We start from the raw sequence: 27,960 nt of genomic DNA, 5'->3' as shown, positions 1-27,960 counted from the left end.
CTTTTCCCATTGAGAAAAAGTAAAATGTTTGCTCAAGTGTTGAGCCAAAACCACTGGACGAAATTGGACCAAGTACAAAACAACTTAGGCACAAAGCATCGTCTCGATTTCTGCGAGGTATCTGGGGTTATTCTGTCCAGTAGTTGTTCAAATATTTGACAGAGAAGGGGGTAGGCCCTTCTCAGAAAAATAGAGGTGTATATCTCTCATAGTGCTATGGAGCAGAGAGGCTGACAGACTTTTCAGAAATGAAAAAAATAAAAACAGCAAATTGTTCCCAAAATTCTATTGCTAATAAATTTTGACTTGATCGATGTATTTGGATGTCAATTTCAAAACAAAGTGTCAAGCCCCAACCCCCAAAACTGCACATTTTGGGAGACATATATTATAGAATCTAAATTGAATTAAGAAAACAAAACACCATGGTTTCACAGTTTTTAGGCCATTCATTTTCCCATAGAGGGAAAGTACAGTATTTAACAGTGGTAGCATAAAAACTGATTTGGAGCACATATGAAACAACTTGGGCATGAAATGTTGACTTACATTTCTTGACTGGTTAGGGTAAATCCATCTAGTAGTTTTTGTTAATATTTGACAGAGAAGGGGGTGCCACTGCCCCTTAAAACCTTTATGGAAACCTTAATGTGTTGTTACAGTAGAGTAGCTGAGCAAGGCTTATAACATTTGACTTGCTGGATGGATTTGAATGTAATTTTCTAAACAAACAATTTGTCAAGATCTCCATTAAACTGGATATGATGGGAATAATTCACTAGAAAATGAAAAGGTATTAAGAAAACATAAAAACGCTGTTTTCATCCTACACACATTAATTTCCCCATAAATTAAAAAAGTTGTTTTTGAACAGCCATAGTGTAAAAACCACTTAGACGATTTGGTATAAATAAGAAAGAAACTTCGGCACAAAGCATTGGCTTAATTTCCTTGTTGACTGGTTTGGGGTAAATACATCCACTAGTTTTTAAAATATTTGAGTCCCTTAAACCCTTTATATCGGTTTTGGTGGTTTGCAGCAGAGAGGCTGAGATAGGCCAATAACATTTGACTTTCTGGATGGATTTTGATGACATTTTCCAAACTAAATGTTTTTCAAGGACCACCCCGAACTGGAAATCTTGGGAACAATTCGGCAAAGAATTAAAAGTAATTAAGGAAATATAAAGATGCAGTTTTCAGCCTACTCCAATTCATTTTCCCATAGAGAAGAATTTGAGTTTGTTGCAGCAGAGAAAATGAGAGAGGTTAATAACTTTTGACTTGCTAGATGGATGGATTCGGATGATGTTTTCTAAACCAAAGGTTTGCCAAGTCCCCCACCCCAAACTGGACATTTTGGGAACAATGCATAAAGAAATACAAAGGTTATTAAGAAAAGATAAAAACAAAGTTTCAGCATACTCCCATTACTGTTTTCTCATAGAGAAAAAGTGCTGTTTCTAACAGCCATAGCGCAAAAACATTTGGGCATATTTGGACCAAACTGTTGAATGAACTCCCCACAATCTTACAGAGTCTAATAACATTTTCAACAACATAAAGAGACTTCTGTTTATGTAGTAATTCCTAGAGGAACACTGATTGTTTTGAATGACTGCACTTGGACAGTGGTCGAAGTGCACGAAAAGAAGTAGTGGTACTATGTTTTCTGCTTGACTGCCCCACTCGACACAAACCCCATTGCCACTCTCCCTCCCATGAACAATACAAACCCCCAAATAAATGCGCCTGCTTTTTAAAGGAACGTTCAGTGCAGTGCAGGTTTCTACTGCTTCATGCACTTTTATTCTAAAACAAAACCATTCCAGGTTGGTGTCTTTTTAAAATAAAAGTATTGGAACAGTAAAACTCAATTAAAAAATGTAAAGGAGCACCGCTCCCAACCACTCTGGCTCACTTCAACCACTGCGCTTAGATAGCCTGGCCATGGGGGCTACATAAATAGCAATAGCAATCACATCAGGCTACCGGTTAGAAGTGGACAAGACACCATGTCAATTTGGGGATTTGGGAGTGGGTTGGGAGCCATTTATGGGTAGAAAATGTTCAATTTATCAGGGGGAGACTGCCTGAATGTCTCAAGATTACAGCAGCAACGCTGGAAGACGCACTCAGAACAAATGTGGGTCATACAAAGCGATGAGTGATAGGAGGTAATGAGAGAGTGTTAGGGGAAAAAAAAGCAATTGAGTGGTGTGAGGGGACCTGGAAAAAAGAAAGGGGACACATGTTGAGTGCCTGTGAGGATGTGGAAGAATTTTTTATTCTGAGGAATTTTTTCCCGATATCACAGGAATCGGCAAACCACCACTCGACCGCAGGAAGTTCTGTTATTGGAAAGGATTACTGTGAAATTATCACAGGAATACGGAGTTAAAAAAAGTGTTAATATCTACAGTGCCTGCTACTACTGGCCAGGTGGCAATGGTTCTTTTCTAACACATTAATGGTCTGACGGGGCCATTGGCCCAGAAGAAAGACATTGGTGCAATGTCTACAGTGGCTATGGACGGAGGCCATAGCTAGTGAGACCTTAATAAATTAAACAAAAGAAAACTATTGTTAAAACATGTACAATGGCCACGGCAGATGATCATGGCTAGTGGGCCTTGAGGAACCTAAGGTATAGCGAAAACCCTTGAAATTCAGAGACAAATAATTTATTAAGAGCAGATTTAATGCAACAAAGCCCCTGAAATTCATAACTCGCATTTCAATCATGTGCACCTCGGAGAAGCAAATGCATCACATAAACCAACAGTGACAGGGGTTAGTGGCCAGGGAAGAAAAAAGAGGAGGTGTGCACTTGGTGAGTCCTGGGAGGATTTTTCTGCATTATCAGTGGAATACCGGCAGCATCACACGGGCATTGTAGTCCGTTGTATTTGTAGTTTGTTGCCATTATTGGGGGAGTGTTTGGGAATCCATCAGCAATGAGAAAAGAGTGAAAACATTATTTCACACTTGGAGTGATCACATCTCCTTGGCAGGGGGCAATTTGTCTCTCGGCTCAACTTCATAGCTAATGGACCCCAAAGAAACCTATTGGCGCAACATTCACTTAGGCCACAGACAAAGGTCGTGGCCAAAGGCCATGGCTAGTGTGCCCACATGAAACCTATTGGTGCAACATGTACAGGGGCCATGGCAAAAGAATGTGACCACTGGCCATGGTCAAGGGCCATGGCTACTGGGCCCCAAAGAAATCTATTGGTTCAACATGGTTTATGGTCATTGATTCCTTGCATCGTCATGCATTTGCATCAGAGTTTTTCCATCTAAAAAATGTCCATCTAATGCATTTATTTTCTTTTTTGGGGGGTGTCCCCCAAAACCCCTGCTTTTTACCCTTTAAAATGCACCTGAACAAAAATGAACCCTTTACCCCCCAAAAATATGCATTTGATGGACATTTTTTAGAAAGAAAAATTTCAATGTAATGGCATTCGAATGAAAGCTGAGATCGCTGGCCATGACTAAAGGCCATTGCTGGTATCCCGATAGTGTTTTCAAATATACACTGGACATGGCTACTGAGCCCTAAAGACATGTAAAGTGGATACGGCCGAAGACCTTGGCCACCTATTGAGTACAAAAGAAACATATCGGGGAAATATGTACAGTGGAAATGGCCGAAGGCCACAGCTAGTGCGCGTAAAAAAAATATGTTCTAACAAAACCCTTGAAATTCTTCATAAAAACCTTAGTTAATGTGCAGTTAAGATGCACAGATTCTTGAGATGTCTTGAGATTCAGTAGATGTCATGACCAACTTTACTTGGTGCATTCCCGTTGATAAGTCCATGAGCACATACATATTATAAGAGAAGGGATTACAATGATATACAAAATGGCATTAAGGGGGCCATCAACTGGAGTGTGCCGAGTTAAGCTTGTTATGACTTCCCACATCCCCTGAATTTCAAGGGTTTGTTGTGTTAAATCTGTGCAACTTCATTACACCGAAAAAAAGGTCTTTGATTATATATGCATTTATATATATATATTACGTGTAGTTATGGTTAAGTTGCTAAACCCATAGGAAGAGGACTTTTTTTCCAATAGACTGAAAGGGGAAAAAACTCTGCTCACGGCTACAGCCCAAACCGCTGAACAGATTTTCACCAAATTTGCGGCAGGAACAGCGGCTTGGTCCGAAAGCGTGCTTTTGTAAATTTGGTGAAAATCCGTCCAGTAGTTTTTTTTAAAATGACCAAAAGTAGGTAAAAAAACTAGTGATATCTATGTCCGGTCCGCGGACACACTTCCCTGTTCGTTCCACGGACTGGACACCGATTGGTTAATCGGCTTGCGTCATGTCCACGGACATGCAACGTTTTTGCTGATTGGATGGTGAAGAGCGTGAAGAGCATCAGATTTTTGGAAACGCCGCCATCTTGTATTCGTGTACAGCGGCCGGTGTCCGCGGACATCACGGTAAAAACATATTAAAAAACACAACATTGCACTTGTCAAACTTATCAAATAATCTCTGGGAGGTGAGGGGTGATGAGGATGGGATATGGCTGCAAGAAGCAAAAAAACAGGTGTTTTTTGCCACGAAAGTCCACAAACAGTTTGGATGTTCGTGAACAGTCCTGTGTAGGAACGTAAGAAGTGGTTGATTCCATCTTTGACTCCACACAAAGCACTGGAGAACTTTGTGTTTGATAAAACTCTCAAGAGATCTGACAGAACTCACAGCATTTTGTCACAAGGTAGAGTCTTCCACAATATGTGCCTAAAGTACAGGCCAAAGAGATTGCATTTCAGCATTCAAGGGAGGGAGATGTAAAACATCATGGAATTGCGTGCGATTTTGTTCAGAGTACACATACATTGTCAGAAAACACTGCCAGCGTGCCCTGTCCACCTAAAACAGAGCGTTTGGAACAGTTTAAATCCAGGTACACATGATTACCCCCTGTTTTTTTGATCAACAATGTTTTTAAGACGTGTCCAAATAAAGCATCCAATTTATATTTTAAAATGTATCTTCTTTGTTAATTCTTTTTTTCAACTATTCCACTTTTTACATTTGTCTTACAATCCCACAAAAGGGATGAGACCTAGGCTACATAAGTGAAGGAGTATGTCACCTAAGCATAGATGGGGCTACTGCTAGAAACACTTTAACTCTTTTTTGTGTACCCTTTATTTCAATGTTGGAGTAGGGCACATTCTGTCTTTGCAAAGTTTCCCTACACCTTAGCAGCCCCACGATCATTGAGCAAGGGCAGCCCCCACATTTTTCCTACTGTGCATGTGCATTAGACCTGATTGCACCCCAGGCAGGAAGCATCATTGGCACCCCCCCAAAATGTTGGCAGAGGTGCTAACTTCAGAGACAATTGGGACGGGCCAATCTTACATGTGTGGGGGCATCTACCTTCTTTACACATTCTAATGAGACTATTCTAGTGCAGCTTCAATGTTACTATCAGTTATATCTCTCTTTCACTTATAAAACCACTCAGAAACCACGAACTTAAGCTCTGCTGTGAAAATGAACCGCCTCCTGCCCCTACACTTACAATCACTCCCCTGACATACAAGAATGAACACCCATCTGATTTCAATTGCCTAAAAATGTATGCATACGATTGCAGGTGCTAACAATAAAACGTTTTACATTGCCAAATGCCGGTCATTTGTTAATTGTGTTGCTGCCACCACCATTTATTTTCTGAGCCTTATCCTTCTACGGCTCTGTTTGTCTTGCAAACATGATGAATGGCAGAGGTGTGATCGCTGGAGTCTGAAATGTCTTAATAAAATAAGGGGAGGGGATCAAGGGGTTTGATGTGTTTTGCTTAAGATTCCAGCTCTCAGATCTGTATCACTGTAGCTGATCATGGGTATTTGGCTGGGCTCCGCTTGATTCACTCAAGGTGAGAGGTTGGGTGCACATGGGTGGTTGGGTGTGTGGGTGTTCATTCTAACCGATGGCTGTGCCCACCATTTATCCACACCCTCTCATTTGTGTCTGATCTGGTGCTTCTTCAGCGCCTGTGTGTGCCTTGGCATGTGACTGGGTGCAACACAATGATGGGTGCAGCTTTGTGTCTGTGTGTGTCCTTTGCAGTCTCTTAGCAAAACCAAGCAGCATGGGGAAGCCTGGCTTGGGGCACATTTAAGACAGATTGCAGAGTGCTAGGGAAGTGAGGACGACCCACAAAATATATAACCGCATGTGGGTGCTGTATCACTTCTCTGTACAGTGCTTTTAGCCTGCAACCTTCATTAATTATTAAGTTGATTGCATTATTTCAGTGACAACACAGATGGTGAGGCAGAAACGTAAATGGTGGACTTGTAAAATAGATTGTTGCTTCTGCAGTCTGCAACCCCAACCTCACCGTGTGGTATTACAGAGTTAATACTACATTTCGAATGCCTGTTCCTCAATATTGTTAATATTGGTTGCCCAATATTTATTAATATTAAATAGAAGCAATTTCAGGTTTTTTCATACTCTTAATTAAAACGCTTGATGTTTACAAATTGATGCGCTTGTGCTACACCCAGAGCACAGCAAAGAAAGGGCTATTCATGTCTGTGTTAAAATGTAATTATAATAATAATGGAGTCACACTGGCTCCCACTAGAGCCTGGCACCTCAGGCAGCCACCTGCATTGCTGATGCAAAGACGGGCCCTGCACATGCATCAGAATTACAGTTCTCATGGATGCTGTGAGGCAAGTTGTTGCAAACTAAGAATGTATTTTGATTCTGAGTGAAGGTGACCAGCTTTGAATTTTTGCTTGCGAGCTAAGGAAGCCCACGCATCGGACACACAGTATAATGTTAAATTGTTTTTGACCTTGATAGAAAGGGACCATTCCGAAAGGAATTGAATGAAAGGAGGGTTGTAATAATCTAAGATATGATAAGGTTATGCATTCCAAAACTGGACAAAGGAACATGTAAATTCAGTTTATGAAAAATCGTTGGTGCGAACGGAGTCTGCGTTACGGTCTGAGTTATGCCAAGAGAATGGAAATGGCGAATATAATGTAAGTTTGATTTCCGACGATTTTATACCCGAACAAGCATCGGCTTATCATTATCTGACCATTATTTATGGGTTATATTCTACTCATTTGTTTTGTGTGGCATATTGCAATGAAACGCAAGTATAACCTTTGTGTGTAATGTTCTTTCTACCGCCCAGATGGGCAGGCCAGCATAGAGATGCATGTAGACAACTACTTGGTTCTCCCAGGTTCAACACTAATAATAAATTAAAATGCCATCTATGAGCACTTCGAATTGTAGAGTCAGCTTCCGTATCCCGTTTAGAGTTGATCATACTACATAGGAATGTCCTCAGAAGCAAATTGTGTACTACTTTCCACGTTGTTTTCTCTCTGTTGACATTGTTTCATGTCTGTGCTAATTCTTACTTTAAACTCTATGCCGCATTAATAAGTCAATAGATAAATTGTAATAAAGATCGGCTAGTGATACACATTTGTATTATGTTTTTGAAACAGGTACATCCTGCCATTCTGCGATTGTCATAGATTCCAGGTGCCAACTGACAGGTTCTTTAACTGGAAGCTGCAGATACTTGTGAACAACTGGATATATCTGGCTCTTTTTTGGGACGATCGCCAAAGGGCCCATATGCCCTTATGCTGTACTAGCGATTAGGAGCAACATAACATCCTTTATGGTGGTCTAGCCCCAAGTTGATGCCCAAGCCCTGGAATTTACTGTGCGACCCAAGCGCTTCTTTTACCCAAAATGAACACCTTGTGTACGCAAAATGAACAAAGCGTGACTCACATAATTTTCGGATCGCAAGCGAAGAAATTAATTTCCAATTTGATTGAATATGGCAATAGCCAGATGTTCTCGGAGCGTTTATGTGAAAAAAAAAAAATACTTAACAAATTTTACAGTCTTGTTGTTTCCTTTTAAAGTACGGTGTAATATTCCGAATTGTGACGTGCTGTGTTGTGAGATGATGTGTGTTGATTTTCGGGTTCTGCGTCACATCACCTAGGTGATGACTGGGCGCGTTTGGCTACGCTCCCCAGGAACGTCACTGATAAAGGCGGAGAATATCACTAGGTTTGTTGATGTGAGGCTCAGGGGCGGAGCATATGATTTAGTTCACCTTAGGCCGATGAAGCAACAGATAAGATTAGCACAAGATGACCGCGCCCTGCTGCCAGATTTCGCATGTGTACAAAACAGGAAAACTAAGGTAAGGTGCATTGGAAATGTTTGTGTGATCGATCAACGCATGTATAAAAATACATGCCCGAACCCTCGGGACAATAATATGTTCTGAGTGTTGCACTTGTCAAACTTATCAAATAATCTCTGCGGAGGTGAGGGGTGATGAGGATGGGATGGGATATTTCTGACCTGATTCCGAATGAGTTTACAAAGTTTGGTGGGATTCTGTCATGAGGGGGCAAAATTAGAGGGGAGTCCCAAAATAATGAAATGGCTAATAAATGAGGTGCCATTTGACGAATCTACACTTAATTTGGGAAACTGATAATAGATCTAGATATAAATGTTTTTGCGAAGTTTGGTGGGATTTCATCACGAGGGGGCAAAATTAGAGGGGGGGTCCCAAAATATTGTAAAGGCTTATAAATTTGGTGCTATTTGACAAACCTACAAAAAGGTTTGCAAACAGATTATAGATCTAGATATAAATGTTTTCGTAAAGTCTGAATGGATTTTGTCAAGTGGGGGCTAGGTTATATGACGATTGTATGTGCATATCATATATGTGCATACATTTGACACTTTTCAAAAAATAAAACATGGCTGGATTTCCAGCAAACTTCCGTAATGAGCATTGGCAAAGACCTACAAGCATGGTTTTGGAAATGTGCCAGTGTTTTATTTTTTTGACAAGTGTCATAATGTAGCTACAAATAGCGGTATACCTTTAGTGACTGAGGGGTAGCCTGTGGCCATGGGCAGTGGCCAGATTGTCTGGGTCATGGAATAAGGTAATGATCCGGATAATCTGGCTACTGGCCATGACCACAAGGGACAAACATAGGTTAAAGTGGCCATGTCCACCTGGGACTGCATTTGTGGTAAATTTATTCGAAATTAGGATAGATTTGAAAGGGAAGAAAAATGTGCTCGTGGTAATATGGTCATAGGGTTCTCTTTTTGGCTTCTGCAGTCTGCCCTGGAAAGCGAAGAGGGGACCTGTATGAACCCCCGCCTTCTCTTTCCATGGTGGCCATCTTGGAAAAGGATTTTCCTTCCTACACCGGGACGCCGTAGGGGGCAGTGTTTCTCAAGCTCCTTGATTACAGCAGTGGTGGTGTCTCTTGGGGAGGAGGGATGGCATTAGCTGATTCTATTTTAAGATAAATAGCAGTTTTGCTAAAAGTATGTACTGCGTACTATATTGTTAATGGATGAGTAGGAATAGGTGTTGGAGCTGTGCAAGGGAAATTTTGAAGTTGAAAGTTCCTAGATCAGTAGAAAATGCAGTTCCAAACTGTCCGCGAAGCACATATCTTATCGTGAAGTGCGTACGGGTTCTCGGTCACGTCAGCATGCTGCGCACCAGCATATGGTCATGTGGAACTCTCCGGAAGTTCTGCCATGAAGTCAGATGTTCGTAGACATTATGGTTAAGTTGCACTAATAAAAACCTATGGAATTCAATGAAAAAACTTTGTTAAGGGGACATTATGGTTAAGTTGCACTAATAAAAACCTATGGAATTCAATGAAACAACTTTGTTAAGGGGACATTATGGTTAAGTTGCACAAAAAAAATAATGAAATTCACTGAAAAAACTTTGTTAAAGGGACGTCATGGTTAAGTTGCGCTACTAAAAAACGATGAAATTCAGTCAAAAATCTTTGTTAAAGGGATGTTATGGTTCAAAGTAAAACTGAAAAACCCCTGAAATTCGCTAGCTATGGTAAGCTAAACAATCATAACTCGCACCACCACCATGCATTTCTAAGACTAACACCCAGGACATCAAAGATGACATCACCATAATGTCCCACTAACAAAGTTTTTTTACTGAATTCATAGGTTTTTAGTAGCACAACTTAACCATAAAGTCCCTTCAACAAAGTTTTTTCCGTAAATATATATATATATGTAGATATATATATATATATATATATATATATATATATATATATATATATATATATATATATCCATGAGGTTTAATAGACATTCATAATCTTTTCTTAGAAAGTAGGCTTTTCAGACACTTTTTCATGATCTAAGAATTTCATTATATCTAAAGAAATGTGATATTTTGGTGTTATCAGAGAATTTGGTGAGGAAAACACATTTAGAAAGGTTTTGATATTACTTTTCAGACTGCAATTATTTAAATTAGAATGAAATGAAGGCCCATTGGGGGGGCATATCATTTCATTTAAGACCAATGTGTGCATTATAAAAATATGGGTCTTTTCCTGCCATTAATTTTGCAACCCGGAATTCTGTTTATGTGATTAAAAATGACAATGATTTTGCCGAACCCAAAGATCAGGATGCTAAATTTAAAACCGAGCTGATTTACCAATGTATAATGTATCTTTGCGCTCTCAAACATAGTAATTATTATAGGACTGTCAAAATATGTCCAGTAACAGGGAAGTATAATCACAAACAGATTAAAATGTTTGTAGTGAATTTAGCTGCCGAGGACTGGAAATTATCAAACAGACTGGGACTATAGGCCTTTGTTTGAGAAAGAACATAATTGTAGGAGAGGGAAAGCTATTTTTTTAAATGTGTACGACCTTGTATTTGAATTATTTATTGTGTAGCTAAAGGATGATCAGCCTGATAAATTCTCATATTTGCAAGGAAGGTTGTCCCATTCAATTGAGTTTTCTTTTACTAACCTTGCATTTTTCAGAACTGTTTGAACTTATGTTTAGGTCCTCTATTATGTAGTAAACACCATCCACAAATGATATTTACTGGGGACTGAGAAGATAAGAAGAGAACTGAAATGGGTGACTGGTATTCTAATGATTCATGTGTCCATAGCATGGACTGAAAACATTAGGCAGCAGTTTTGACGCTTATCAAGAGGTGCATGACGTCTTATCTCTAGAAAAAGGTGACCAGTTGACGATTGGCATAGAGTACTGCCTTCCCAGCTGCTTGTGGAAATTGAGACACCTCCTGGGAGGTTAGGAGGGAGAAAATGGAAAGATTTGGGAAATAAGATGCATAGGTAAATATCTGATTGAATAACAACTGCAGAAGGGCAAAGTTGGAAATTAGGACTGATGTGTGCATGGTGCAGAGTTGTTGGGACCCCACACGTAGAGTAGAAAATATGAATTCAGTTTTGCACCATTATCAGAGCATGCCCAATATTCAAAAGAAGCAAGTCCAGTATAATAACTGGCAGACTATGGTGCATGATGTTCTCAGAACAGCCAATAATGCTGGTGGCCAGCAGATCTTTAAAAGCCGATGACTAACCTGCTCAATTTAATTGAAATGTCTAGATTGGGCTGGGGACATGGCAGAGTTTTCTTCAGAACATAGTTGGTATGAATGTTGGTGACCAGGATGGTGGAGCCCAAGATGCTAGGGACCAGCTTCAGATGCTCCTTGGAAGGGGCTCGATGGAAGCCATAATAGCAGTAATAGACTGTGGTTTAAACAAGTGGCCTTGATAAACGATCCAGATTGGTGGCCAGCTATTTTAGCACCCCTGTATAATGGAATATTAAAAGCAAGTATCATTCCAATTACATTAGAGTGAGGGTCCATGCTAATTCTGTTTTTTTTTTTTTTTTTTAAAGCGACAGTTCTGATCTTGCCTCATAATGCAAGAATGGACTGTAAATAGTCTCCTTATGCACCTGGGTGTCTTTAAAGAGAGTGTAAGGGACCATCTATCATGCCTTCTTGCCTTCTCGCTACAATTTATTTTTCTATAGCAGGTAGGAGAAACGAAACGTGCTCTACACAGGTGTACTGTCAACTTTAGTATGGAAACGAGGAAATACCAAAGTCTTGCAAAGGTAAAGTAGGTATTGTCCATGATGGATTATGATACATTGTGACTTCCAATTAGTACACAGTGGGTGCCACCTGGAGGTCCGGTGGTGCGGTCATGACAACGGACCATTATTGCCGAAACTCATACCATTCTGACTGGTTCATCTGTGCAACAGCCTCTTCCCCCTTTTCAATAATTAGCAAGTGCTACTTAAATAATTTGTTTAGTGCCCATGAACTTGCTCTTAAAACCAGAACGCAACTCGAAATTACCTGGATTGCTACAAATCCATCTTTCCTTCAATTGTCCTCTGAAGGTATGTTGTATTGTTATTGTTATATACCTTTAATAAGGCACAACTCGCCCAAAGACCTTAGTGTACAGCAAGTCAGAAGAGATGTGTGAGGAAGGGTAGATCAAAAACCAGGGAAGCATAGAAAGAAGTACAGCTCGCCATCAGAATCAAAGAGAAACGTTTTGAGAGCTTTTTTTGAAACTATGTAAGTTCTTTACAAAGATGAAGAGGTGCTGGAAGCAGATTCCACAGGCACAGGGCTATGGAATCAAAACAAATTCCTTTGTCATTAACAATTTGAGGATTTATTGCGACATCAGTTCGTTTTCTCCCGTCGATAATGGAGATCTTTGAGACAGTGGTCACATAACAATGTACAATGTACTTGTACTGGCTTTACAATACAATGTTATGCTGAACAACGTCTCGTCTGGATTCAGCCCATGCACAGGTAAAACAATAATGCTATTTAACATGCGTACATAAACCCCGCTCCTCTGAAGTAATGGACATAGCTGTGCCCCCTTCCTATTACTCCTCATTGCTGCATCAAACGTCACTGTCCAAAACCATCTCCTACACAGCTTGTCCATGTTACATGGGATTGCAAGCACTGTGCTAAAGTGCTTCACCTGCTTCAGTCTTAAAGGAACCCACCATGCCAAATGTATGTCAATCCTCTTGCAATGATCTTCCACCACATGGCGGGCTCCGTAATTACTCACACTATCGCTAATGTCATTGAAAACCTGAATGAACTTGCCAACATTATTCAATTTTACAACACTGAGTCCCATACATGTGCTGTTCAAACCCGATTCCATCTCAAAGTAAAAGAGAGCAGTAATAACTGGCAACAGAATGCATGAAGAATGACTGGTGGATAAACGACAACAACGTCTGACACAACCCTTCAATGACTGTCATCTCCATCTATAGAAACATAGACTTCACATTTTAATTGCTCAGAGCTATGGTACCCATCCTACTACCCTGATGAGCCCAGTGCTCGTGATAGATACCAAACAAACCTCCCCCCTCACATCAAATAAGCAACACCAGTGGTCTTCCACCAGTTTCTCCATCTATATCATATCATACAATTACCTGCCATTCCCCACAGGGTGCTCTTTTCCACAACATTACAACTTCTTGTTCGAATTACTGCAATAACCTTTGCACTGTGCTAGCCCTAGTACTCAAATCAAAAGATAGGTATTATTTGCTATATATCAGCTATTTCAACGAACTGTTCAGGTACAGATATTATTACCACGGATTGCTCTCATATACCAAGATATGCAGAATGTTGACCAAATATTACTCTCAAGTGCACACGTGCCAACATGAGGTGTTTGGTTTCTCCATCAAATAAGTAGGTATTGTACTTACATCACTTGCCATGCGTTGTTGTCAAAAGGCTTGGTCCTCAACTACCCAGGTAGGCATACCGTCACTCGGGTTTTCCATCAGATGCACATATGGAACAATTGCCAAGCACTGCCATCAAATGCCTTAGTGCATACCAGAGAGATGGTGTATTTTCAGACAGGCACACTATTGCCATAGATTACTATCGCATGCCCACGATTGCCAGAGAGTGCCAGGTATCGACAACATTTTCGGGACTGCACATATTTACCAGATCAGCTGTGCATGCAGTTGCTCAATTAAAAATGGGTGGTCTCCTTGAAGCTGCTGCTGCAAAGCGAGTTTCCAAAAGACAAATCTAAAGACAAAGGGCAGTCAGAAAGACATGTTCTTGAGTTGATTTAGTGTGGGCATGTATTATTAGTAAAATGTGCTAAATTCATGGAACTAAATAAACATGGAAGTTGTTCTTGATATCAGTAGCAAAAACCTAAATAAAAGTACAACATTCTGCTAAATGTGCATTATTCCTGTATAGTTGCATTAGAGAATATGCCAGAGAGCTCCCATGGGTCACTGTACAAGTATGTGTTGATCTAAACTGCATGGCTCACATAAACTGGAAATGTAACATTACTATTTGTTACACACTTGGGTGTTCTTGATTTTCTCATGTTTACAGAAGAGTAAGCATAAGGTGGTGATTATGTTATATTATTCTACTCACAGGGCTATTTTTTATTAGCACCCCGGGTTGGCGAGCCATCCCATCAGGTGACTAGGAACGCAGGCTTGAACCGCTGGTACAACCCCACGTTCCAAGCCACCTGAAGGCCAGCTCTCCCTGCCACCATCTCCCCCTCACCCTCTGTCCCCCTTTTTTTTCTTTAATAACCCCTCATTCCCCACTTACCTTATTTTGGCTGTGGCAGCCCTTGACACCACAAGTGCACCTTCCTCTCAGCTTCCCTCAGCATCCCGTTTTAGAAAGGAAAATTCTTCTTCTATAGCACCCCAGGTTGCTGCTTTGGTAACCCGGGGTGCTAATGGTGTTGTGTACCCGTTCCATGGGCAACACAGGGGGGTAACAGAACTGAGCTGACGTTAATGGCCCTTGCTTCGCTTGTGCCATTAACTGCTTACCCTTAACCCTGGAGTTGCCCATGGAATGGGTATATAACACCACATAATTGTATTCTTTGCAACACCACTTACTGAATATGAAGCATAATAGCCTTTATTATTCAATGCCATGTATCGTCCCTTCTCTCTATCCTTTTTCGCTCTGTTCATCTTTTTCTGCATTTGCTCATTGTTTCTGCCATTCTATTCATCACCTCATCACTCTCTTTCTCTTTCTTGGAGATTTAATGAAAGTATGAGAAAATTACAATTAAAAAGAAAGAAAGAAGGAAAGAAGGAAAGAAAGGAAGGAAGAAAGAAAGAAAGAAAGAAAGAAAGAAAGAAAGAAAGAAAGAAAGAAAGAAAGAAAGAAAGAAAGAAAGAAAGAAAGAAAGAAAGAAAGAAAGAAAGAAAGAAAGAAAGAAAGAAAGAAAGACATGGCTTACACATGGACTAGTTCTTCAGCGTTGCCTGAATGGCTTCTCTGCTATCTGTGACCCAATGCCGGTTCATCAGAGACTTGATTTCTTCTAATTTGAAATGACCTCAAAAGTCAATATGAAACCAGGCAAATTCACCCTGCTAGTGCTTGGTTGCCAGAGCTATGAGTTACCCAAAGGTATTATAGGATGTGAGTTGCAGAGTACACTTGAGTCCTCCCCTACCACAGGGAAAGCTCCCTGATGAAAAGCTGGATTACCTTGAGACATCATTGAATTATTTCAAGAGGCATAGGTCCCAGCTATAAAAGATGCCAGAGGTAATTGGTCTAAATACCAATAAGATCTCTGTAATGGTAGATCATTGAACTGTCCGAGAAAATAGAACCTACCATTTTAGAAGTACACCCCGTGTGTATTTATGTCAGTGAGGACCCTCATGGGACAAATACCAGAGATAATGGGGTAAAGAGAAGAACACAAAGCAAATAGTTGGGAGAACCCAAATGCCCACACCCAACTGGGGTGGTCTCCTACCTTAATTTTGGGAAAAGGAATCAATTAGAAACGAAAGGTAGGAAGTGAGTTTGTCAACAGTTACTCTATCTCAACACAACTGAACAATCAATTAAAAAAATATACTTTATTAAGATTTCAAAGATGAAAAATCTCATCACATGCATACAATACATATTCAACATTAAAGAGCAAAAACTCTAAGAACATATACAAATATAATAAAGACATGACACAACATTCTACAAATAGAAGAAACAGAGATATTAAAATACATCAGTTAGTAATGGAACCTTGGGAATCTATCCTATCCAGTGAGGTTCAGATTTCTCAGGGTCTCTCAATAATTTGATCCAATCTGGTATGACTCCTAGATTACAGAATCAACATGTTTCAGTCCTCTCTCTGGTAATGGGACTTTCATCATGAGTAGTCAATTACAGTATTAGAGTTGTATACAGAACTAATGCAAGGTCTTCTTTACTGAAGCGTCAATCGAAATTCACAAGGAGTAATAAAAACCCAAAAAAACCAAAAAATATAATCAACAATTTGCATATATTCTATAAACATATTTAAGGTGTTGAGGTGAGCTCAAGGTTAAATAGATTATCTGGGCTCCCTTATGTAGTTGATCCCTAAAAGGAGAAAAAGTCCAAAAGAGTGGGCATATTTAAATGTGAAGGTCTAGTTACTTTGACGTGCTCCTATGAACAAATGTATAAAACAAGGGGCTCGTTCGATTGGCCATTAGTCTACAGTCATTGGTGCTCACATGCCTCACATGAAAAGGAAACATTAAAGCTACGGGGTAAAACTGTGTGTCTATCACTTCCTCCAGACTAGTACCCATAGAGTACCAGATCATTAATGCCACTAGATGTGGCTTCTTACCACGATGTGAACAGTTATTAACCCCTCTTGGGGTCTCCATGATGTTGGTTTGGTCAAACTGATTTAGCTGCAAGAGGTCCGGTATTCTTCCGGCTAGATGTACATTTTCCACTCTTGTGGATAGGGTCCCAACACCGTCTAGAACCAAAAGCCAACAAAACAAAGGCTATTTTAGACGATGCAACCCGTGCAGGCTGATTTATCAACAACGGCTTCCTAGTGTTCTCAATAGACTCCTGGGCAGTTTTTTAAAACTGTTTCCCCACATGAATAGGTACTTGAGGGGGGCCTAATTAGTATAATGTTTATTACTGGGTAACTAGTCTTCAAAGTGGTTGCCGCCCCTATACTACGTATATCCCCATCAAACAGAGTTAACAGAATCCTGAGTCAAAATCTCTGCCTGATCTTATCTCCAGTCCAGAACCCTGGCGTGCTTACCTTACTCGGTGTGGTTCTCGCATCTACCGCTGGAAAGAGCTTCTCTCCTCCAGGTCTGTGTTATCACCCGGCCCCTTAGGTGCTACTGTTTCCTGTTGTCAGGCTCGATGAAATAGAAACCGATAAAAGCCAGAACAACACCGCTGAGGTCCGCCATATTGGGAGGTAAAGACTAGGAAGTTGGGAATACAGTCCTTAGTCCTTTAATTGTGTTTCAATGCCCTGAATATTAAAGACCATTATTTCATTAAGGAGAGCTATGTAAATGCTAGGGCCCACATGAAGTCACCAGGGGACGGTCACTACCACGATGTAGACCATCACCACGTGATGAAATATAGCATCTTACCATGCCGGGACTCCCCGCTCAAAGGAATATATAATATACACAGCACTTCTGTTTTAAGAAGAAGTGGGGACCCGATAACTGCAACACGGGTGGTGTTAATGTAAGCCAGTGTCTTTGCGTCATATAGAATCATTTTCAGGCATTGAAAAGACTGAACTCTCCCAGAGGACCTCTGGCTTTTATATTTTGAGCCAATTAATTGATTTGTTAAGACCGTGTAGATCACTAAGAGTTAGAAAAATCAACCTCTTCTCCTGTTCAAACAGTATCTTACTTTTCATATTATGGCTAACACGCCTTACCATCAATAGAACTGTCCAATGAAAGTCTTCAAAACCATGTTGTGCCTCAGTGAAATGTTTCACTAGGGGGGCTGTGAGAACTTTATTCTTGAAAGAGCTCTTGTGTTCCAAGATGCATGTTTTTACCTTTCTGTTTGTTTTGCCTATGTAATGCCGGTTACACGGGCACATAATCATATAAACTATGCACTCTGAATTACAGTTTGTCAGCTGTTTCTGATGCCATGGTTTAGGTAGTCCAATATTCACTTTGTTGGTTTTGTATGTAAGTTTACATATGGCACAGTTCCCACATGGGAAGTGGCCAGTCATAGGTGTAAGCCCGCATGACTGTGTCAAACTGTTAATTTTTCTTTTTTTTCTTTTCGCTTACTACTACTTACCTGCTTGCCGATGGTGGTAGATTTTTTGTAGGCAAACAGGGGTGAGGGTACTTCAGAGTTAGTATCTGTAAACACCCTCCAATGTTTTGTGACAATTTGACTGATCTTAAGGCTGAGATTGTTAAATGTGTTCAAGCATACCAGGCGTTCCCAAGGCGGCTGTTTACTCTTGTCTTTTAACAAGGTGTCCCGGTTATTGTTAGAGGCTCTTTTTACAGATTTCTTAATCAGTTTTTAAGGGTAGCCTCTTTCTTTCAATTTGGAAGCTAGATTCGTCACTTCTTCCTCGAATGCAGTTCGGTGGCTGCTGTTCCCCTTTAGACGTAAAAATGGGCCATACGGCAAATTATCTCTAAAGTGTTTAGTATGGTAGTGAAGTAAAGAATTTTTCTCAGTTGATTTGTGGAAGGGTTTCACCACTAGACGACATTCTTCATGGAAAATATTCAAATCCAGGAAATCTATAGAAACTTTCTGTATGTTCATGGTAAATTGTAAATGACGATTACAATGATTGAGCCAGGAGAGAAAATCCTGCGCTCTCTCTGCTGTTCCTGTCCAGATCATAATGACATCATCGATGTACCATGGTCAAGACTGGGCATGTTGTTTAAAAGGGTGAGTTGTGTAGATAAACTTCTTCTCGAAGAATTCAACATAAAGATTTCCCATACTGGGAGCCATTGTGGCCCCCATGGCAGTACCTTCACTCTGCCAGAAAAAAGAACCCTGAAATTCAAAATAATTCTGTGTAAGTGCCAGTTTGATGCACCGTAAAGGGAAAGAGCTGGCATACCGGATCACTGTTGGGTCTAGTGAGCAGTAGCTCTCCAATAGTTTCCAAGGTTTCTCTTTGCGGGATGTTGGTTTATAGAGAAACAATATCGAGACCCACTAGGTATGAATTGTTGGAATCATATGGCAGGTTTTCTTATTGCCTTATCAAATCCTTGGTGTCTTTTAAGTATGATTTCATTTGGAGAATGTATCCCTTCAGGTAATGATCAGCGAATTTAGATAGAGGCTCAAGAATGGAGTCAACGCCAGAGACTATTGGTCTGCCCGGAGGATTCACAAGTGATTTATGAATTTTGGGTACACACTAGGAGGTGGGTATGGCTGTTCTGGGTTGTTGAGAAATGCCCATTCTTGTTTGCTGATCTTACACCTTTCTCAGGCTTTAGTAGTTTTGAGTTCAATAAGGATCTTTAGTTCTTTGGTTGGATCTAATACTAGTTTCTTATAGTAATGCACATCATTAAATTGTCTAAGGCATTCTTCAATATAGTCCTTCTTATTGAGCATAACAATGGCTCCACCCTCATCAGCCTTTTTGATGATAATGCTTTCATTCTTGGCTAATGATTCCATACCCTCTTTCTCTAGAGTGGTACGGTTATGGTTATCTGTCAGGACTCTTTTTTCAAACATCATTGACTCTGGTGATGAAGCATAAGCCGGAGGACAAAAAGTGGATGGATTTTTGAGCCCAGAATGGGTCACCATTTGGGACCCAGTTGGTTCTCCTGTTTGGTTAGCAAAAAATTCCTTTAGTCTGATTTTCTGCATGGATTTAAAGACATCTGTAAGGAACAAAAAGGGGTTGTGTTTATTTGAAATCACGTACCCTAAACCTTTATTCAAGAGTTGTCTATCCATGATTGTGGGTTCATAAGTTGACAAATTCACTAGAATCGATTGCTGCTCCGTAGGAATCTCTGATCTCTGTTCCAGTTGCACCTGTTGGGGCCTTTGTATAAAACAGGCTGGCTACCCTGGTTGGAGTTCCCTCTTCTTTGTCTATAGTTAGAGTTTCCTCTTCCTTGATTGGGAGTATTAGTAGATGTTCCCTCTCCTGGATTGTCTGGATCACTGCTAGTGTTACTTGAACTAAAGGAGGTTGCTCTAAACCTTACTCATCTGTTTTGTAACCTTCTTTTGTGTATGCATAAGATTTTACATGGGTATATCTACCCAAATCCTTTTTGAGCCTTTGGATTCTCTCCATTGTGTTGGTCTATTTGAATTCCTTCATTTCCTTGTCTATTTCTTCTACACTTTTCTTTAAAGCGTCTAAAGATATCAATTTTTTTATATCTTCCTCTAGTTTTTTTAGGTCGATTTCGATTTTTTCGGCTGTTTCTTTTGCCGTGTCAAAATGAGCCAATCTCGGGCACAGTGGTTTGCAATGTAACTCCATCGCAATTTGAATTTTGTGTTATCTTAAAAAAAGCTGGGGTTCATTTGGAACTGTGAGACCCTGGGCGAGGGATTTATTTTTGAGGATATTCCAACATGATCGCCCCATGTAACTCAGATCTTATTAATCCTTTACATAGTTGGATTATCTCATCCCAATCATCTAATTTATCAGTGTTCTCTCCTAGTTCACTGTTATTAATAATAGAAATGGCATTCATCAGTGCCGTCGCGTAATCATCGCTGTAAGCGAGTGTTCTCTCCTCGGTCATCTTAAGACTGTCGCCCACTAGAGGATAATTTAATCAATGAGTTAGAAGGAGTTATCCACCAAACCACCCACCGTGGAAAAAGACACACTAAAGACCGGATTGGGCTTTTAAATTTCAGGTTTCCATACAACAAACGTGTGCACCCTATCTCCTTCAAGAAATGAACAATCTCTATATTCATAAATCTCTGTGACCACATAGCCACTATAAGATGCTCACACAAATAGTGGGGAGAACCCAAGTGCCCACACCTAACTGGGGTGGTCTCCTACCTTAATTTTGGGAAAATAGGAATCAATTAGAAACGAAAGTTAGGAAGTATTAAAGAGAAGAACAACTGTGGAGAATGAAGTAGTGCCGTGGATTCAAGTATTGCAAAAGATAGAGGGTCAGACTCTCACACAGGCAAAATGGAAAGGCACATGGGCAACGTCTGATTCAATCTCGTAGAATCCTGTTTGCCAGAAAGGATGATGACAGACATCCACCTACCTGAATAGAAGATCTGTAAAACATACAACACACCAAGGCTGCTGAGAACCCACAGGCATCCAGGACAGAGGCAAGAGTAGAAAGTGGTTATTCCTCCTGGACTAACATTGAACACCTCTGCTTTTAATACCCCAGGATGCTACAGACATGCAGCGTCTGTGGGCAATGATCAAATCAGCCAAAGAGAATATCAAGGGAAACCACATAATTGAAATTGATTAATAACCAAGGCAAGGCCACAGGAGTTTTGTCCTTAGGTGAAGAGGGGCTTGCTACTATATCTCTGAACAGTGAGGATATCCCTGTGTCCCTGAAGAGTTAGTTGTGCACTATATTCCTAAAGGGTGTGCTAGCACTATATCCCTTTAATGTGAGCTGGTCACACTATCCCTCAAGAGTGGCCACCATTATCCTTGAATTAGAAGATGTGTCTCAGGCACTATACACCTAGGTGGATTACAAATAGCGAGCTGGGTGCTACATCCTTCTGATTAGAGCACAAATGTGTCCTGCACACTATAGCCTTGCAACGGGTATTGTGGGCGGGAATCAGGCTGGGAGTTTTAACCCTGTCTCTCTAATTGGGACAAAGAAGCAAGATTGGTACTATATTTCCGGGGCACAGAATATAGGTCCAACAAGTGTGCACTTTGCTTTATCCTGAAGACTTTATTTACTGTAGAGATCCAGACAGAGGCTGGTCTGGAGGTGGAGGTGGGGGTGTGTAGGAGGTGAGGGATATCAGATGTCCTTGGGTTGCTGGCGCAGAGTCTCCTTCCTCCTGGTGTGCCAGGTCCTCAAATGGTGAATCAATGAGGGTAAACTTTTTTCAAACCTAGTTTTAGAAGTGGGTTCCATCAAGGGAGGCTGCATGAAAGAAACGTTTACTTCACCAGTAGGAGACGGGTGAGGAGCGCATGCTACATGACATGGCAACGCGACTACACCCCTTACCAGAAAGCAAAAAGGTTTAATCGAAATAAGGATGACCAAGGACACCATCTTGAATTATAGTATTTTAAAACATTGGGTTTTCCCCCAGAGTGCCAAGGCCTTTTTTGGTGATTTCGGTATTTCGCCATTCAATGCCTTCTAACGTTTTCTCCTTCATTAACCGCTTAAGTTCCAAGGAAATGCTATTGCATCCTTGGCAACAGGGAGATAATCCCAAGGAGGAGATACCTCGTCCTTGGCAGGCACTTAAGAGGTTAAGGTGTGATGTAAAGCGGCATGATGTGACGTGGCTTGTATCAAGGAATATTTGCAATACTTGATGTATAAAAACACAGTTAAAGCAAAGTCATGCCTGCCCCTGGTTTGAGCGGGACATCCACATTTATAAACATTGTCGTGCGCGCTTCATGCTGTGCGCCCCTTATTGAATGACATCTACCCCATTCCATCACTACTATCACCACCCTTTTGCCTCAAGAGGACGCTTCACAGTGTATGCAATGCTATTGTGAAGCAGCCGATTCTTCCACACAGATCAGCTTTTCTGCTGCAATTTCATGCTAAAACATGTTTTTTTTTTAATTCTCTGTATTATGTTATGCAACAACAAAGAAAGACAGCATTTACAACTGTTCAGGTCCCAGAAAAAAGTTCCATATATGCATTGAGATGAATCGCATAGTGTTCATACATTATCCGAGTGGCCAGAGGTTCTTTGTGATTGTGTTGTCAGATACATTTTGCACGGGCACCATATATCCCCAGGTTTGGCAATCGGGTTAATTTACAACAAGTTAAATAATTAAATTCAAGTTCTTTTTTTTATATATAACTCAGTCACTGTTAATGCAACTATTGCGATGCTGCGTTAAAACATTGTATGCAATATACTACACGGGATTTGCTTTTATTCAAATCTATCGCACATTACACTATATCCATCTAAGTGATAGCTTTAAAACAACATTTAGCTGCAAGATAATTGATGGAAAATGTTTAAATAGTATACACACATTTGCCTTGGGGACCAAGCATTATTTTATAAGTACAACAATGGAAAACATTTTAAAAGCCTGAATCTCAGTCTTGCTGACAGTTTGCAATGCATTCAGTAGTTATGTTATGACACACATACCCTTATTCACAGAGCGTTTTACAATGGGGTTTTGCCATTCTGGGACGCTTCTGTGAAGGAGGCCCAAAGCCATTTCAGACCTGAGCTACACCGCTCTCTCACCAATTCTTACATTCAAAAAATAAAATAAAATGGGCACCTGTTCATCTTTCACTGGCAGCTCAAAATCCGACAGCGCCTCCATCATTTAGTCTTCAAATGGCGTGAATCAAAGCCTGTGTGGAGTAAAAAAGGACTTTTAATACAAAACATTGTGTTTTATGGTCAGCCCTGCCCTGAGCAAGAATCGCGTATGCAATGCGTCGGGAATGGTGTGGCCTGAACGGCCCCTGTGCAGTAAGGCTGTGTTCCCTGACGGCGTACGACTAATTATTCTTCCACTTATTATATCTCAAAGTGCCACTTTATCAAACACGGCTTGTGTCTTGTGGGCATAAGTATAATGAAAGTACTTTCAAACCGAGGCAAATCTGTAATCTCTTCGGAAAGTGTAATAAGTAATGACAGACCTAAATCCACCAAGGAAGAAATAACTGCAGGAACGCACCATTACAATTCAATGAGACGAAGGTTTCGCCGCTTTTAATTTCCCTGTATCTTGATGGCGCGTTTGAGTCCCATAACTGGCTCTGCTGCCATCGCCCTTAACCACTTTATATTAAACACATCATCCTTAGCTACTAAAAAACAACACAGAGCAATTTTCATGTAAGGGTCCGAACGGTGCAGGAGCTTTGCGAGCAAGCAAGGGATTTGTGCAAAAGCTGCCATGGAAACCCCGTAGCGCTATGACGTACTAATTGATGTCCGCAACCTGTTCAGGGGCATATGTTGTTCATAGCACCAAAACAGGAAAAGGCACAGCAGAGGACACACGCGCTACGCACGTGGCACATAGAAAATGATTGTTAGGAAAGGGACGCCGGCCATTTTTGGTCATAGATGATCGGAGACACCAACATTTTGATTCATTTTCCATTTAAAACAGCAGACGGGCAATAAAAGTGGCTAAATGTAAATGTAAATACAGCAGATTGAAACAGTAAACAGTAAAGGAAAAAATACTCTATAAAGATGAGTTATGCATCAAGACCAGATGGAGGAACCGAAAAGAAACCGGAACAGATGAAGGCATTTGCTGTAAGGGGGGGGCATATATCACAAAGCCATCGGGCGAGGAGCAGTTCATCTTCCATCGCAAACTACCTAGGGCTCAAATCAAACTCCCTACCCCAACAGCAGCGAGGCAGGATAGTGATGAAAGTAATGGAAGGAGAAATGCCAGATGTTCATTAAATCAGTGGTTGTATCTGATTCACAATACCGACAATTATTCCAATCCTTGATGCCTTAAGCCGGTTAGTTCCAAAATAAGCACCTTGCAAATGCTCTTATTCATTCAATCATTCATTCATAGTAGGGGAAGAAAAGAAAATTGCAATTGCAGAATTTTGAAAAGAAACCAACATACAATTTTGAGCCTGATAATGATTTTAATGCTAGTGGTAAAACAGCCAGTAATTGATGCTAACTTGTGTTTTACTGTTTTACATTGTGAACATATTGTTTTATATACTGTGACTACATTATTATTGCCTACTATGGCCATGATGTTGAACCCTGCCAAAGTGACATTTACTAAAGTTATCCCACTGTGACTTTATTGATTCTGCCCCCACCTAGAAATTCAAATCTAGGCGTTTGTGATTTGTTCCATTGCTGCCCATTGCTGCCCATTGTTACCATACTGCCCCCACCTAGAATTTCGAATCTAGGCGTTGTCATCTGTTGAACTGCTGCCCATTGTTACCATACTGATTCTGCCCCCACCTCGAATTTCGAATCTACGCATTGTCATCTGTTGAATTGCTGCCCATTGTTACCATACTGATTTTGCCCCCACCACTGCCCATTGTTACCATACTGATTCTGGCCCCACCTAGATTTTCGAATCTAGGCGTTGTCATCTGTTGAATTGCTACCCTCAGGCTACTCCATCCTTAGGTAAGATAGATGTGACAAGATTGGAGGGGGAGTCGCCCTTATCCACAAAGACTCACTGTCCATCAGATTAGCAGACCCTACCACTTGGGGTGGAAATGGGATATCTTATCAGCCAAGCTCATGCTCTCCCCCAATAATCTAATTAATATCCACATCCTATACAGACCCCCCGGACTCCCAGCAGACTTCCAAGAGCACCTCTCCCACCGGCTCAGCAAAAACATTAAAAAGTCCTCCAAAATCCTCCTACTAGGAGACCTTAACCTAGGATATAATGATCCTGAAGATAAATCTGCCACAACCCTAGTGAATTAACTTGCAGATTTAGGATTCTTCCAAGGTGTCCTCACCCCCACTCATTCTAAATCCGCACCCTTGACTGGGTCATGGGCCACAACTGCGCATCCTACATTACCTCAAATACTCCCCTCCCATGGACGGACCACACGTGCATTGAATTCCTTATCCCCACCAACCCCAAACCTAAAAATCTCACCTACGCACCACCTGCCACAACAAGAAGTTCATAAAAACTCAACGCCGACAACCTGCGTCCTCACCTCATATACCCTTGTCTAGCACCACCTTTCTCTCAGGACCCAAACATACTATCAGTGATCATTAACGATACGCTCACCAATGCCATAAATTCCATAGCCCCTCCCGAAAATAAGAAAGAAAAAAAATCATTCCACTGCAACTCTTGGTTCTCGGATGAACTTCAAACCCTCCAAACTCAAAAGCATCAGTCGCTAAAAAACTGGCAAACGGATCCCAGTGACTTATATTAGAGCCTCTTCAAACAAATAGCCCTCCAATATAAAAAAGCCATCTTAGCAGCCAGATCCAACTCCTTCAATGACAGGATCTCAAAGGCCAACTCCCAAGCTAAAGAACTATTTGCAATCTTTAATGAATTAGTCACTCCTCCAGCTATCGCTGACAAGATAACTAAAGACAAAGCCTGGTGCGCTAGCATTCAGTCCGCCATGCTCAACAAAATAAAACTCCTCCAGAACAAAATCCAAAACCATTGCAAAGCCCTCCCCAATCAAAAAAGTGTAGTAATTTCAATCACGCTCAATTCACTTTCAGAGACGTCACTGAACCAGAGGTCCTCAATCTCATCAAAAACCTCAAACTGTCTCTTTGCAAAGCAGACATCTGCCCGCCCAAACTCATCAAGGAATGCGCTAATGAGCTATCACCCCTGATTACTGCCTTCATTAGTGCATCCTTCCGAATAGGAACCGTCCCAGACAATCTGAAGGAAGCCTGTGTACGGCCACTCCTAAAAAAGGCCACGCTTGACCCAACGCATCCCAACAACTACAGCCCGATAACGACAGTCCCGTTCCTCTTAAAATCCTAGACAAAGCAGCTCACAACCAGATCCAATCATACATAGAAGCCAACTCCATACTAGGCAAAAGACAATCCGGATTCCGTGTTGGGCACGGGACAGAAATCGCCTTATTAGACCTAAAAAATCAAATCTCACAGATCATGGACAAAGGCAAACCTGCACTGCTCCTCCTACTTGATCTATCAGCTGCATTTGACTTGGTAGATCACCAAACACTTACCACTCATCTCACCCATGCAGTGCATTTCTCTAAACAAGCAGCATCCTGGATCACATCCTTCCTTGAAGGCAGAGCCATGAAGGTCTACACAGACACAGCAAACGCAGACCCCACCACCATCAGCTGCGGTGTCCCCCAAGGATCTTGTACAGCCCCCACCCTCTATAACCTCTTTACAAAACCCCTCTTTGACCTACTGGACTCTATGGGTGTAGCATATACCAACTATGCAGACGACACTCAAGTACTTATACCCCTCTGTCAAGACTCTAGGTGTTCACATTGACGCAAATCTATCGATGAACAAACAAGTTAGCGCCATAGCTTCCACATCTGCATTCAGCACCAAACTCATCAATGCCATTAAACCCTACCTATCTACCCCAACCGCCTGGCCATAGCTAGAGCAACTATAGCCGCCAAACTGGACTATTGCAACACTCTCCTAGCTGGCACCTCCTCCAAGAACATTCAAAAACTGCAAACCACACAAAACAATGCACTCAGAGCCGCAATGAGCATTCCTAGAAGAGACCATATATCCCACACCAGCCGTGAAGCACGTTAGCTCCAGGTCAAAGACAGTATCACTCTGAAAATCCTCACCGTCACACACAGATGTATCTACATAACCGCCCCAACATACCTATCTGAAGCACTTTCCAGGACCACATCCACACACCCCACCAGATGTCAGTACTCCGACCAGCTACTCATAGCACACTTAAAGAGAGCTACAGCTGGAGGTATAGGCTTCTCCTAAATTGCACCAAAACTTTGGAACTCTCTCCTGGCTACCCTTTGAGCTGAAACTTCCATGTCTGTCTTCCGCAACAACCTCAAGGCCACTTTCCTCAATTAGCATTGCCACATCCACCTCCACCTCTGCCATCCTTATTGTAATTTAATACAAATATATAACTTTATTATAACCTGTACATATACTACCAATGACTATATAACTATATTGTTCCCTGTATATATATTGCTAATGAGTATGTAACTAAGCTTTGTACTGTAACAAGTGCCACGATGTCCTTGGACTGTTGTGCGCTATATAAATACGAATAAAACTCAAACAAACTGCTCTTCCAAATTATGAGTAACAGTTATGAATCTCTAGTTACCAGCGTTTTTTTGTAGCAGTTTTGACTGCTACACACAAACAGCACCGTAAGGTAAATGCCAGGT

The 27,960-nt window shown here is 41.0% G+C and overlaps 1 protein-coding gene across 3 annotated transcripts in view; it reads right to left on the bottom strand.

Moving 5' to 3' along the window:
• The window catches only part of SGCZ (sarcoglycan zeta), a 6,780,780-nt gene that overhangs the window by 2,564,629 nt on the left and 4,188,191 nt on the right, over positions 1-27,960 (bottom strand). For all 3 annotated transcript variants that reach the window (XM_069631598.1, XM_069631597.1, XM_069631596.1), the window contains one exon: positions 23,319-23,394. In XM_069631598.1, coding sequence (XP_069487699.1) covers positions 23,319-23,366 — 48 coding nt within the window. In that variant the 5' untranslated portion in view covers positions 23,367-23,394. The remainder of the gene's footprint in view (positions 1-23,318; positions 23,395-27,960) is intronic.

Source organism: Ambystoma mexicanum, chromosome 6q, assembly GCF_040938575.1.
Source record: "Ambystoma mexicanum isolate Mex_15411 chromosome 6q, UKY_AmexF1_1, whole genome shotgun sequence".
NCBI classification, from domain to species: Eukaryota; Metazoa; Chordata; class Amphibia; order Caudata; family Ambystomatidae; genus Ambystoma; species Ambystoma mexicanum.
This window is presented reverse-complemented; position numbering and strand designations above follow the sequence as displayed.